The 14080-nt window shown below is 45.5% G+C and overlaps 1 protein-coding gene across 2 annotated transcripts in view; it reads left to right on the top strand.

The window, feature by feature from the left end:
• Positions 1-1958: 1958 nt before the first annotated feature.
• GALNT7 (polypeptide N-acetylgalactosaminyltransferase 7) overlaps positions 1959-14080 on the top strand; it is a 66901-nt gene continuing 54779 nt past the window's right edge. Inside the window, exon 1 of one of the 2 annotated variants that reach the window (XM_021718604.1) lies at positions 1959-2414. In XM_021718604.1, the coding sequence (XP_021574279.1) occupies positions 1978-2414 (437 nt within the window). In that variant the 5' untranslated portion in view covers positions 1959-1977. The remainder of the gene's footprint in view (positions 2415-14080) is intronic. The other variant, XM_021718605.1, reaches the window with a different exon arrangement.

Below are 14080 nucleotides of genomic sequence, written 5' to 3'. Positions count from 1 at the left end.
AAGAATTTCAGAGAAAGAAAAAAGTATGCTCAAAGAGCATGGCTGTCTTAAGAGAACAGGCATGTGCTTGCCATTGACAAGAAGCTTTGTAATAATACTTTAACAACAATGTAAGCAACAGTGAGCTAAGAGCAGAGGGCTCAAGGTATCTAGTCTCGAGTTCTGACTACCATTGCTCAACCTTTAAGGTCACAAGGACCTTCTAAATAATGATTTACAATCTAAATTAGATTTGGGTTTTTCTTAGAGAATTGTGTTTGTGTTTTGGGCAAGTCCCTATTTCTGTGATTTATTGCGCTGTTAGATCCACATTCCAGCCCATAAGGTGCTCAGGTCTGATATGTCTTGTCAGTCAGGTGAAGATCATGTATGGATAAGAAAGATGTCTGAATGCTTACCCTATTTTAATTTAGACCTGCCTAAGAAAACCTACTAACTACTTCTAAATGATGCCAACTATGCCTGCCTCAGAGTGATCATAGCTCATTGCCACCTCCAACTCCTGGGCTCATGTGGTCCTCATACTTCAGTCTCCCAAGTAGCTGAGACTACAGGTGCACCTCCTGTAGAAAAGAGGGAGAATGAAAGTAGAAAAAAAAACATGTTCAGATGGTGCTAGTTCTGTGATGACCCTTACACAGCCCTGGTGTGGAAGGCTGGGTACTCTGTAATCCCCTAGTCTAATTAGAGCTGGCAGCCCTCCCTTTAAGCTAGTGATTCTTGGAATTAAGTGCATATTAAAATCACTGGGGTTACTTTCAAAAATCCAAATGCCCAGATGAATTAAATCATAGTGTCTGAGAGTGGGACACAGACACCAAACCGCCAAGGTTGTTGCTAGCATTGAAAGCCCTGTTATGCGTGGACATAGGGCTGATGTGGCAAAAGCATTAACTCGTGATACCCTAGAAGCAAACGTACTTGGGGTTTTGGCTGGAAGACCCATGTGGGTGATGGAGGGTCCACACAAACAGAGGGGCACCCTGGACTGTGAATTTCCTTATACGCAGTCTCTTTACCTCGGGACTGGGGCAAACTTGGTATGTGATGTGATGTAAAAACCCAGGCAGACCTAGTAATGGTTATTAGAGCCTTTTCTATGTTTCTGAATTAGATGAACTCTCACTAAGTAGAAAATACTGAATTGGAACTGCTGAGTGCACGTCCACATCTTGTTTCTCAGTCACTTGTGGCACCAAGCCAACCTGGTGACAAGTCATATCCATCTAATGCCACTGCCGCCATATGGTTGACTGCTTACAAAGGTTATATTTATCATTCACTGGACAACAGGGAAGGCCACATACTGTGCACTGTAGCCTACTAAGTGTCTATTTTAACCAGAGATCCTGAAACTGCATTGTTCTAGCCCTTAGAAATATGCTTTATTGATGTTCATACCTGTAATCCCTGCATATTGGGAGGCCAAGGTGGGAGGATTGCCTGAGTCCACGAGTTCGAGACCAACCTAGGCAACATAGTGAAACTGCATCTCACAAAAAAAAAATTAGCCAGGTGTGGTGGTCCCTGTAGTCCCAGCTACTCAGGAGGCTAAGGTGGAAGTCTTGAGTCCAGGAGGTCGAGGCTTTAGTGAGGGTGTTTGTGCCACTGCACTCCAGCCTGGATGACAGAGTGAGTCCCTCACTCAAAAGAAAAAGAAAGCTTTCTTAAGAGGTCTTTGATAGACATTTAGGTTTGTGAAGTAAAAAAAAAGTGTGCATTAATTTATGCTGGAGTAGAAAGTAAAGAAATGGCCTATTTCTGGGTATTTCCTTCTACCCTAAAAGATCCCTTCTAATGGGAGGTCATAATTAAGGGGCTGCCTGTCTTTCACCTTTTAAGCTGTCTGATTGTTGCTGCGGCCTCCTTTTAAGCCTGGACGTTGGTGTCATGAACTCTGCTGTGGAGGTCTGCCTTCATGTACTCACTGTGTGTCCCCTCCCTTCTGTGTAGGAGGACAGAGATGTCAATGACCCCATGCCCCACCGAGGAGGCGATGGACTAGCTCCTGGGGAGGACAGATTCAAACCTGTGGTGCCGTGGCCGCACGTTGAAGGAGTAGAAGTGGACTTGGAGTCTATTAGGAGAAAAAACAAGGCCAAGAATGAGCAGGAGCGCCATGCTGGCGGGGACTCCCAGAAGGACGTCATGCAGCGGCAGTATCTCACGTTCAAGCCCCAGACATTCACCTACCACGACCCTGTGCTCCGCCCTGGGGTCCTCGGGAACTTTGAGCCCAAAGAGCCTGAGCCTCCCGGGGTGGTAGGGGGCCCTGGAGAGAGAGCCAAGCCACTGGTGTTGGGACCAGAATTCAAGCCTGCTGTCCAAGCCAGCATTAAAGAGTTTGGATTTAACATGGTGGCGAGCGACATGATCTCCCTGGACCGCAGCGTCAATGACTTGCGTCAAGAAGAGTAAGCACACATCCTCTCCTTTCTGAAACCGGGGCAGCTGTCATTTCGATAGATGTTTAGGTCTAGTTAGGTTGCTAGAATGGAAAATTATCTATGCTTTTATTTCAAGGAAACAAGAGGATCTTGGGAGGATCAAGGAGGAGGTTCCCCCCGCTGTACCTTTGTATTGAAGGTCTGATGCTTGCAATTCTGGGGTCTTCCACATCAGTGCTGCTCAGAATGTGGTCCCCAGACTGGCACCGGTCTATGAATTTTTTTCTCTCTTTTCTTTTTCTTTCTGTGTGTGTGTGTGTGTGTGTGTGTGTGTTTCAAGATCTCACTCTGTTGCCAAGGCTGGTGTACAGTGGCACAATCATGGCTTACCGCAGCCTCAACCTCCGGGGTTCAGGTAATGCTTCTGCCTCAGCCTCCTGAGTACCTGGGACTACAGGCGCATGCCACCATGCATGGCTAATTTTATTTTCTATTGTAGAGATGATGTCTTGCTGTGTTGCCCAGGCTGGTCTCAAACTCCTGGACTCAAGTGATTCTCCTGCCTCGGTCTCCCAAGATGTTGGAATTTCAGGCATGAGCCACTGTACCCAGCATTATGAATTTTGTCTTGCCAGTTCACAATGAGAGAATGAGCTTGCACCAGGATGCCAATCAACCACACTATTAAATACTTGGTTTAGTTCAACTGACAGGTTTTTAATAGCAACACTTCCTTGATGTGCAGGGTTTTCATTCTGGAACAAGCTTCTTATCTTGCTGTGGAGCAATAAATAGCAAATAGGAACAGTGCTCTGGGTGTCTCATATAATTAACTAGATTTATGTTTCCCTTCATTTTTTCCCTCGGTACTGAAACTGGGTATTGAAACACTTGACTCTATGCAGAAGGAACACTCAGACGATAAAACTGTGGCCTAAACTTTCAAATTCTTTTCACAGAGTGTGATTTTTAAATTGAAGGATTTCCAGCTCTTAACTTGATAGACAGTGATTACTGAATGAACTCAAAGCTTTTCTCTTTCAGTGTATTCAATAACTGGCTCTGCTACTATAAGATCTAAATAGCTTGCATTAATGTTGATGCAAATTTAATTCACTGCTACTAGAAAACACACAAAATATATTCCTGGTGATGTATCATTAGCATCGTTTTCATTTTAAAAGGTTAACACAGCAGGCACACACACCCCACCCCACCCACACGTGTACACACACACACACACACACACACACGAACACTCATTCACCAGCATTCTTTATGACCACAAAGTAAGATTCTGTGTCTAAGGAATGCCATTCAGTAGACCTTGAACATTTGTACATTTACTGGTAAAATTGAAAAGGAGTGTGTGAAATATGCAAAGAAAGTAGGACTGGAAGGAAGGCAGCACCATGACCGTCGTGCTGAGACATCAGCTCTCGTACAGAGACGAGTTGGAACATCTCAAGGGGCCGTGAAGAAAGAAGTCTGGAACAATTTATTCCCAGTAAAGTAGAGACTTGCCTGGTCACAGAATTGCCAGTTTCAGCAAATAAAAATGTAAGACACCCAATTAAATTGGAATTTTCAGAACAGTGAAGAAAATGTAGTGTGTCCCAATTCTTGCATGGGACATATTTTTAAATTTTTGTTTACCTGAAATCTAAATGTAACTGGGTATTCTGTATTTTATCTGACAGTCCCTCTGTCAGGAGGTGAGGGTGATTGTTTTAAATGACACTTAATGACTTTTTTTTTAAAGTTAGGGTCTCATTCTGTCACCCAGGCTGGATTGCAGTGGCATGATCAGTGCTCACTGCAGCCTCGACCTTCTGGGCTTAGGTGATCCTCCAGTCTCAGCCTCCCGAGTAGCTGGGACTACAAGTGTGTGCCACCATGCCCAGCTAATTTTTTTGATTTTTTGGAGAGATAGTTCTCGCTATGTGACCCAGGCTGGTCTTGAACTCCTGGACTCAAGCAATCCTCTTACCTTGGTCTCCCAAAGTGCTCAGATTACAAATGTGAGCCATCGTGCCTGGCCAAATGACACATTTTAAAATAAATAGTCATGTGCTAAAATCTCCAATCCCACACTGCTGAGCACCCCCATGACTGCAGTACACCACCCAGAAAGACCTCGGGTGTGGTGTGGAGGAGGAAGAGGGGCTTCACATCAAACTCCACGGGCGAATCTCAGCTCTGCCACTTCGCTGGGTAAACACAGAGCAGGTGCGACACTGAGCCTCCAACTCCACACACAGGGAAGACCTCTCTCGTGGCAGTTCGGCTGTGAGATCCAATAACTTACAGCAAGTCCTGGCATGCAGTAAAAAGTCAGTAAATGTTAGTTTCTTCCCTACCCCCCACGACAGTGAGGGGCACCACCAGGCAGTTCTCAGTACACCTCCATGACAGATGAGTGGTCCTCTGAGTGCTGAGTTTAGTGTAATCGAGGCACTCTCCACGTGAGAGATTGTGGAACCCATGTTGGGTACCAAAAGGAGCTCCCATGGCTCACACCTGTAATCCCAGCATTTTGGGAGATCAAGGTGAGAGGTTTGCTTGAGCCCAGGAGTTTGAGATCAGCCTCGGACACATAGCGAGACCTCATCTCTGCAAAAAAATTTAAAAATTAGCTGGGCATGGTGGCACACGCCTGTCGTCCCAGCTACTCAGGAGACTGAGGCTGGAGGATCATCTAAGCCCAGCAGTGAGCAGTGATCATGCCACTGCAATCCACCCTGGGTGAGAGTGTGAGACCCCAACTCAAAATAAAAAAGTCATTTAATGTCACTTAAAACACTAATATAACTATAGCTAGCTTTTCAATTTAGGGAATATGTTAAGACAGTTGAGCGGTGTGGAGGCTTGCAGCAGTGAGTGCCATCCCCGGCGCACCCCGCCCCTCCTCGCACCCAGCCCAGCAGCCAGGCCTCTCGCTTCTACCACCAAGGTGTAGCCAGGTCTCCTCCGAGGCAGTGCCTGTTACCCTTTGCCTCCGCCGCGTCTGTGCTACCGTTGTCTCTCTCGAGTCCTGCTGCTGCTTCCTTCTGGGCTCTCCATTTTTACTCTCGCCTCTGGCTGCCTGCTGTTCACTCAGGAAGCACCATGGCCTTCTAGAAACCCCATGCTGGCCTGTCAAAGCGTCCTGGGCCTTGCCACTGCGCTCCTGACCTGCACAGCCATGCTGGCCCGTGGCCTGTCTGGGCTCCTGAACTCCCTGCCTGCCGGCCCAACTGCAGCTTGTCCCGGCTGCTCCACATGAGATCGCCCCTCTCCACAAATGCTCTTTCCTGCTTCCTGCGACTGGTACCTCCCATCCCTTGAGCCTTAGCTGGACCTCTGCAGCCTCACTGTCCAGTTGGGTGATGCCCTGTCTTGTTCTCTACTGCTTCTCTCTAGCCATTCTGCCCATTGTCCTTACCGGACTTTATGATTAGACAGTAGCTTATTGAGCTGATGATTGGTTGCCTTTCTCACACATTGATAAGTTCTGAGAACAAAGACTGGTCTGTGTTCCCTGAAACTGACCTGCAGAAGCTTGTACTGCCCAGTTGGTAAATATGTATTGAGAGAATGAATGAATGGATGAAAAAATGAAGTCAGCTGGGTTCAGACCTGGGCTCCATGACCCGACATGAGAGCTTCAGCCGGATGCTCATCCTCTCTAACCCTCAGATACCTGATTCTTGGAATGGGTCCCCCAGTACCGATCCTTCAGGACTGCATTAGGAGTAAATGACATAACTGACTAAAAGTCTTTCCTTGCAGACCTGTTGGATAGAGACTTAGGGATTATTGGCTGTGTTTCCTGCTGTGGTATTGTCTTTAGTACTGGCTTGTCAACATTTGCATGTTTTAAGTTACTATTTAACCTTGATAGGCCTGTTGCCTTTTGGAAAACATGGATGCCACATACTGCCTGTGACCTCTGTCATCTTGCTTCAAGAGAGGTCCCTTGGCAATGTCAGTCATGCTAGTTGCCCGCTGGACCTCCCATGTCTGAATCCTCCTTGCCTGTGTGTCTCCTCCCTTCCCTCCCTTCTTCCTCCCTCCCTTCCTTCCCCTTTCTCTTTCTCAGTTTCTGTCTTTCTTTGCTCCTTTTTTCCTTCTCTCTTTCCCTCCCTCCCTCCCTTCCTCTTCTCTTTTTCTCTTTCTTTCCTTCATTCCCCCCCTTTCTTCCTGTCCTTCCCTCCCTCCCTTCCTTTTTCACTTTTTCTCTTTCCTCATTCCACCCTTCCTGTCTTCCTTCCATCTCCCATGCCTTGTGTAGGCCAGTTTTTTCCTCATGTTCTTTTTTCTGGCATAACTGGAACAGTACCTAGAAATAGAATACTGCAAGTTTTTGGGCAGCATTTCAGTAAGTGCTGTATCTCCTCCATTCAAATAAAAAGACTCAAGCTAACTTAGTAAATGCTCCTAAGCCTCTCTTTGAAATTCTATACTCGTGATAAAACTCATTTTTTAATATTTCAAATTACTCCAATATAGAACCCACAGAAACTTTTTTCAATTGATTCCAAATTATTTTTTAAATTGGATTCTTTCTCACACTTTTTTAAAAACTGAGGTAGACTTCCTTTTTCTTTGAATATTTAAAATTCAATGTGGAGTATAACATATTTTTTGAAGTTCAGTTATTTATAATTTAGGATGCGGGCAATCAAGAATTTTCTCTAAAATAAAAAAATGAGTAAGCCCCCCTAAGTTTTGCATCTTATTTGGTATGTGTATTAGCACTTTTCTGCGTTTACTGGTAACGTTCTGGAAACACAGCCTGTGTCTGTATCGCACATGTATCACCTTCCTCGTCTTCCTCCCTTGGGGTGACATGTGCTTTGGAGCCCTTTGGACACAGGCATGGTGTTTTTTTAAATTGAGACTTCAATATATGGAAAAAGAATTTAAGTGAGCTACTTAAATATTATATGCCTCTATTACATTTCCATATGATGTCTTCTTATATGATTGACATATGATATTTAAATCTTTTTATATATCCAAAATAAATTCCATAGGTGTCAGTGCAAAGACTTACAATCAAGTATTTATACTATGCTAACAAGTCACATGAAATCATCAAGTGTTTGATGCTTGGAAAACAGAAAACCACTAGGCTGCTGGAAGCTTGAAAGATGCAAATTGGAGCTAATTTATTTGAGATTTATATACAACAAAGGTCACAAGAATGCAGGTGGCTGCTTTCTGCAGCATCAGAAGAGAGGCCCCCACTGCCTTGCTCTCCTGCCTGTCACTCGTAGGGATGAGCCACCTGCAGGGCTTGGAAGAGCTCCTGCTGTTTGTCCACCTGTGACATCTGACACTGCGATTCCCTCGTGCGTTCTTGTGGCTAACCGTGGTCTTTTCAGATGAGCGATCTCAACTCCACAAGCAGGAGAGAGCTGCCCAGCTGCCGGCGTGACTGACGCTTCTGTGTGTGATGGCTCTGCGTTGCAGCCACTGTCTGAGTCATTTGCTGGCTGTTGACTGCTTGTTAGGCCAGTGAGTAACCGTGTTTTGAATGAACTGGAGGCCTTCTTTTTAAGAGACTGAGCCAAGAATGACTTCACCTGCCTTTATACTTTTTCCTATAAGAAATGAACATGATTTTCCTCACAGTTCAATAGACACTGAGTATCTCTGATGTGTGAGGTACTATGCTAGCCAGTCAGGGGATACGGTGACAAGAAAGCCTGGTCCCTGCCTTCAGGAGGGGAAGGACAGGATGCCATGATAGAAGGCAGGATGAAGGTGCCATCAGGAAGATGTGACCCCAGTGATGTGGTTCAGAGGAGCGAGGGGTCCAGGGAGTCAGGAAGGGACTCTTGGAGGTGTATAGAGAAGAACCCTGGAAAGGGGTCACAGAGTGGAAGATGTGGGCTGGAGGTCTGATTTGCCTAGATCAGAAAGTATGTCCAGAGAGATGCAGCTGGGGAGGTAGGAGAGCATGGAAGGCCATGTACCGGTCACAGATTCTGCCCTGAATCTGGAGCCGGGAAGACCCATGAAGGCGGATCAGGAGAACTTTGGGAACATCAGATTGGTAGGCGTGCCTAGAGTAGATTAAAGTTGAAGGCCTATTAGAGGGTGAGCAACATTAGAGCAGGAACTTCAGTGGAGGTGATGGAACCAGGAAAAGGAACCTCAATGTAAGATAATCAGCCATCAGAGCCAGTAGGACCTAGGGGTGATGGAGTGGAATAGAACACTCCAGACAAGGCCCAGGCTTTGACACTCAGGAGCGCAAATGGTGCCAGTCACAGAAGCTAGGTGGTCAGGCTAGGATGGCCACTCTGTGAAGCTCGCCCACCTGGACTGGTGTGCCCCTGGCCATGAGTGGGTTCATGCAGAACCTGGATGTGGGGAGACACACAAGCTTCTACTTGTGAATAAGTTAGGTTTTCTTCTAACAAAGCCTTTAAAGGGGCTTTGTTTCCTTTACTGTGAACTACTGATGCAAGCACATAGAAATTATTCTTGCCCAAGAAGGCAGCCTATCCAGAGGGATATGATCCAAGCTATTTTGTTTTTTGTTTTAGTTGGAGTCTCACTCCATTGCCCAGGCTGGAGTACAGTGGCATGCTCATGGCCACCCTAGCATCGACTTGCTGGAGTCCGGCAATCCTTCTAAGTAGCCGGAACTATAGGCATGTGCTACCACGCCTGGCTAATTTTTTTTTTTATTGTAGAGTCGAGGTCTTACCAAGTTACCCTGGCTGGTCTCGAACCCCGGGGGCTCAGGCAATCTACTCACCTCAGCCTCTCAAAGTGCTGGAATTACAGGCTGAGCCACTGAGCCCAGCCCCAAGCTATTTTGTTTCAGACAAATTAATTAAATATTTTGACTTGTTGAGCAAATCCTTCTGCTTCTCATATTTAACCTTTTCTCCCACCTACACACCTTTTGCATTTCTGTTTTGTAGAAGGCTATCTTAGTTGCATTTACAAAGTGAAATGATAGACGTTAAAGTCCTCTGAAAATTCTAAAAGCTGTGCACATGTTAATATGATTGTTATTGTGGGACATAGAGGTGTTTTTAAAAGGTATTTTGCATTTACACTCATGCCTTAGACACCAGATGAGATTCTTTTCTTACCTGATCCCAAAATGAATACCGATTTTTATGCTCTAATTTTATTTAAGGTGAACAGTGGTCATGAGCCTTTCTCATTCTCTATTCCTGTTAAAGACTCTCTTTGATATCTGCCAATGTGTTGGGAACATAGCACTATAATTTATAAAATGCTTGCTACTTTTAAAGCATTGATTTAGTTAGGCTGGGTGTGGTGGCTCGAGCCTGTAATCCCAGTACTTTGGGAGGCCAAGGTGAGAGGATTGCCTGAGCCTAGGGGCTTGACACCAGCCTTGGCAACTTGGTGAGACCTCGTCTTTACAATAAATCAAAATATTAGCTGGGAATGGTGGCATGTGCCTGTAGTTCCAGCTACTTGGAAGGCTGAGGTGGAAAGATCGCTTGAGCCCAGCAGGTCGAGGCTGAGGTGGCCACTGCTCTCTAACCTGGGCCACAGAGTGAGACTCCAGCTAAAAAACAAAACAAAACAAAACAAAAAACCCAAAACTGATTTAGTTAAAATGCCATAGTCTCCTTTGTAACTTCAGTTTTTATATATCATGACCCATAGGTTTCAGTTACAGCTAAAACCTTAAAGCCACACAGCAGTTCAGATAGATATGCAGACTAATATAGAAATCATATATCCACATGTGCTTGAGTCACATGTGTGATACATATCAGTACCTGCCCCAGTTTTAGTTCTATACAACCATCTAAATGACATGATGATGGTTTTTAACACACAATCAATCCTTTTCTCTCATAGACAATCTCAAATATGTCTCGTATTTTCAGACTACAATTTGGCAACTTGAGGTCAAATCTGCAGGAAGCACATTTGAAGGTGCTTCTAGGCAACCCGTGATAGAACCTTGAGGTCCAAAACATACTTCTTAACTGGCATGAAACCTTTTTTTCTCGGGAACTGGAATGGTTCTTGAGTTCAGGGGTTTACCAGATTTGCTTTAAATGTAAATTGTGTTTTGGTGCCTGGTTTCTTTCTCTTATGAATACACACATCTGAGGGGGACCCCCCAAAACCTGGAATTACCTCTTAGAGGATGGGCCCTTATAGTACAGGCTTTCTCCGTTAGGTAAATGTTCTTGTAACCCATCGAAATCGGTATTCCAGCTAGTGTTTTTGTGAGAGGCTGCGTTTGGCTTCAGTGAATTTTTTTTTGGAGATTCTTTCAACACATTTGCCCATTTCGTGAAGGGTGATTTACAAGCACACCTGATCACACGGCACTGAATGTTCAGCAGTTTTTGACCAAAAAAGGCATGACCCCCTTGTTCCACCCCCCCATTCACCCAATCTCATCCCGAACAACCTTTTTTTGTGTTTCCCTAGATGAAAAAAAGTCCTCAAAGGGAAACATTTTGCCAGTGTGGAAGAGGTGAAATAAAAAACGGCAGTAAGAGGCATCAAAATTGATGAGTTCAAAAACTGTTTTGAGCAGTAGAAAGAGCATCTCGATAGGTGTATTGCATCAAACAGAAAGGACTTTGAAGGTGACTGAAGTTTCGGCATGTAAGAATAAGTACACAATTTTTTATAAATAAATTCCTGGTTTTGGGGGGGTCCCCTTGCGCATGAACACAAAAACACATCTATACATTGCCCTTTGAGTCTTCTCAATTATGGTAGCAGAGGGGATTCTTTTAAGGCCCTGGCTAGCAACAGGAGATGAGTTTAGGCAAAAGGAAATTATTATAGAAATCAGAGGACAACTTAATGTTGCCACAGTTTCCACAGTAACTTGGGGGGAACCACAATTGTGGAATGAGGCTGCAAACACCAGCACCGGAGATAGTGTGTCACTGTAGCTGCTCTTAGCAGAGTGGTAGCGGTCCTGACCTCTCACCCCCGGTGCCTCATTGTTCTGTGGCATCTGGGATGCTACTTTATCCCCTTCTCTGCCCAGATTTCACATGGCTGACGAGGACCCTCCCATACCCCCCATCCTCCCACACCCTCCCATACTCTTGTCATTGTCCAAGTTGCTCAATTAACAGAGAGGATTTGGCTTATCTCCCCTCCCTTATGCCTGCCCCTGAGGCCCCGCTGGTGTTACAGATCCTAAAGGTATGCCTGATAAAAGGTTATAAACTCACACTACATGTATTGCTTTTTTATAGCACTCTACCCCCACCCAAGAATTTAGAATAAGCTCACTGGAGACTTGTTTGAAAAATATTTGCGATGGCACCGCGAGATGTCCCATAACATTCCACCCCAATGACAGTTTCAGGGAAACCTTGACTCTTTTTCTCTCTTCTGAATACGTTTCTTGCCCATTAGGAACACTGACATGGAGATAAATGGATGTCGTCTGTTCTTTTTTCCTCCCACAGGATCTCAGTTTTGGAGCTAACAGTCTGTCTGGAATGTTTAGTCATTGTCCTCTGCTAAGATGTTATCAATTCCTCCCTAAAGAGCGCCTTGGTCCCCCCAGACTCCTAGAGTGTGCCATGGATGGCAGGCAGGACACAACCCCCTGTCCTTGGTCAGCATGGTGCTAACTGGTCATCGTGCAGCTCAGGTGGTTAGTTGTGACAGAACCATGTCCGGCAGTGTGTGTTTCTTTTGTGCACATGGGCTCTCGAGTGTTTGGCAAATAGGGACAGGGCATCTATTTAGTGTGGGAGTTCTGGTGGCTTTTAGATTTCCTCTTGCACATTAGTGTGGGAAGTATCCAGGGATAAGGTGTCTCATAGCTAGAGAGACAGCCACCATTATGTGTTGATGATGACTTTAAGAAGAGTGACAGTCCTGCGAAAGTATATCTGTCTTTAGTGTAAGAAATAGGGGCATTTTGCAACTCCAAGACCTTCTGTACTTGCCCTGGTGGGCCTGTCTGGGGAAGGTCAAGTGCATTGGAAGCCTGGAAGGACGTGGACTAATGAAAGAAGTGTCCTTGGGCCGTACTTTTAATTTTGGTGAAGTTGGTCAGTATTAAAAAGCAGATGTCTCCAAAGACCTACAAAAAGGAAAACAGACCCCTGAGATTTAAGGTTGCAAAGAAGGGGCTAGGACACAAATGCAGGTGTCAGTGGCTATTTTCACTGTGCAAGTTGATTTTGTTTTCCTCAGGGCTCTGGCCCCAGATTTCCAAAGTTGTGGGAGGTCTGGTCCTGTCTCTATTTTTCCCATAAGTCTTTGTGCACACGTGTGTGTGTGTGTGTGTGTGTGTGTGTGTGTGTGTGTGTGTGTGTGATTTTGCAGAACAGAGAGTTTCCCAGGTGTACATATGAGGCATGATAGCAGGCGTTCCTGTATTACACCTCAAGGGTAGTGAAAGCCAGACTGCTGGGCCTGGGGCCACAGTATGACTGCAAAGCCACAGCTCAAGAGAAGGGGAGATACTTTCCACATCTAAGATGCATAGTTTGCATGCCTGGATAGCTGTTAAGCCAAGCATAAGCCAACATTTTTTTTTTAACTTTTACTTTTTGAGTTGGGGATCTCACTCTGTCAGTAGTACAGTGGCACAATCACAGCTCACTGCAGCCTCAAACTCCTGGGCCCAGACGATTCTCCTGCCTCAGCCTCCCAAGTAGCTGGGACTACAGGCATGTACTACCATGCCTGGCTAATTTTTTTATTTTTATTTTTGTATAGACAAGGCCTTGCTATGTTGCCGAGGCTGGGCTCGAACTCCTGTGCTCAAGCAGTCCTCCTGCCTTGGCCTCCCAAAGGGCTGAGATTAGAGGCGTGAACCACCACACTCAACTCAACATTTGAAGAGAAGGAAGATCCCCTACCTCTCCACTAATTCTGAAATCAGCAGCCATTCAAAAAAAAGTAGCTCCCCATGAGCAGGGACTCACATGTGGCCGCATACTCGGAAAAAGCCTGGTCCAGTCTGGAGCCAGGACTCACTGCTGCCACGACAGACTGTAAACCCCCCCCCTCATGCAGCCTCACCGCTTCACATGTGAGGTCTTTTCCACTGGCGAAAGGGCCAGTGTTGGAGATACGACAGTCCTTAAAAGTGGCTGACCCAGGTCCCAGGCAATCAGTTTCCTTTCTCTCAAAATGAGTTTCAAGCTGACCTCCACACCTCCATCTCCAGGGTAGTTTGTGATGCTGAAGAGAGCCAGGGCGTGCCACTGGAGGGAACTGTAGACCCAACACCGGCTCTCCTTTCTGGCAGGTACTGTGAAGGCAGTAATCCAAATAACCATTGTACGACTTCTTGATACATTTTTAAGTAAGCCAGTTATCTTGCTCATTCTAGCTGGATATGCAAAGGATGCTCTTGATAGATCATGCCTAGAATCACTGTCAGTTTTGCAAGACACAAGGTGAATGTGCTAAAAAGTAAAAGGGACTTAGCTCCAAAGCTGAGCAGATTCTATGAGCTGAAATTATATAAATCACAGTCTGATGCATCCAGTGAACTCCTTGAATGTCCCTGGGAAGTGGCCCGTGGTAGCTTTGCACCCTTTTCGCTGAGTCCTGGGGGAGATTCTGCTCTTCAAAAGGCAGGTAATGTTCAGGTGGAAAACCACGTGCTTAATAGCCTAGTGACTTCTTTTAGAACAAGCACTGACACCATCTCAATCAAATGAGACATTTTCACACATTTGCCAGAGTAGAAGGTCCCAGAGAGC

Source organism: Carlito syrichta, unplaced genomic scaffold (assembly GCF_000164805.1).
Source record: "Carlito syrichta isolate Samal-C Ts95f unplaced genomic scaffold, Tarsius_syrichta-2.0.1 Scaffold313001, whole genome shotgun sequence".
NCBI lineage: Eukaryota > Metazoa > Chordata > Mammalia > Primates > Tarsiidae > Carlito > Carlito syrichta.
Note: the sequence above shows the minus strand (reverse complement) of the source record. Positions and strands in the feature narration are given on the sequence as shown.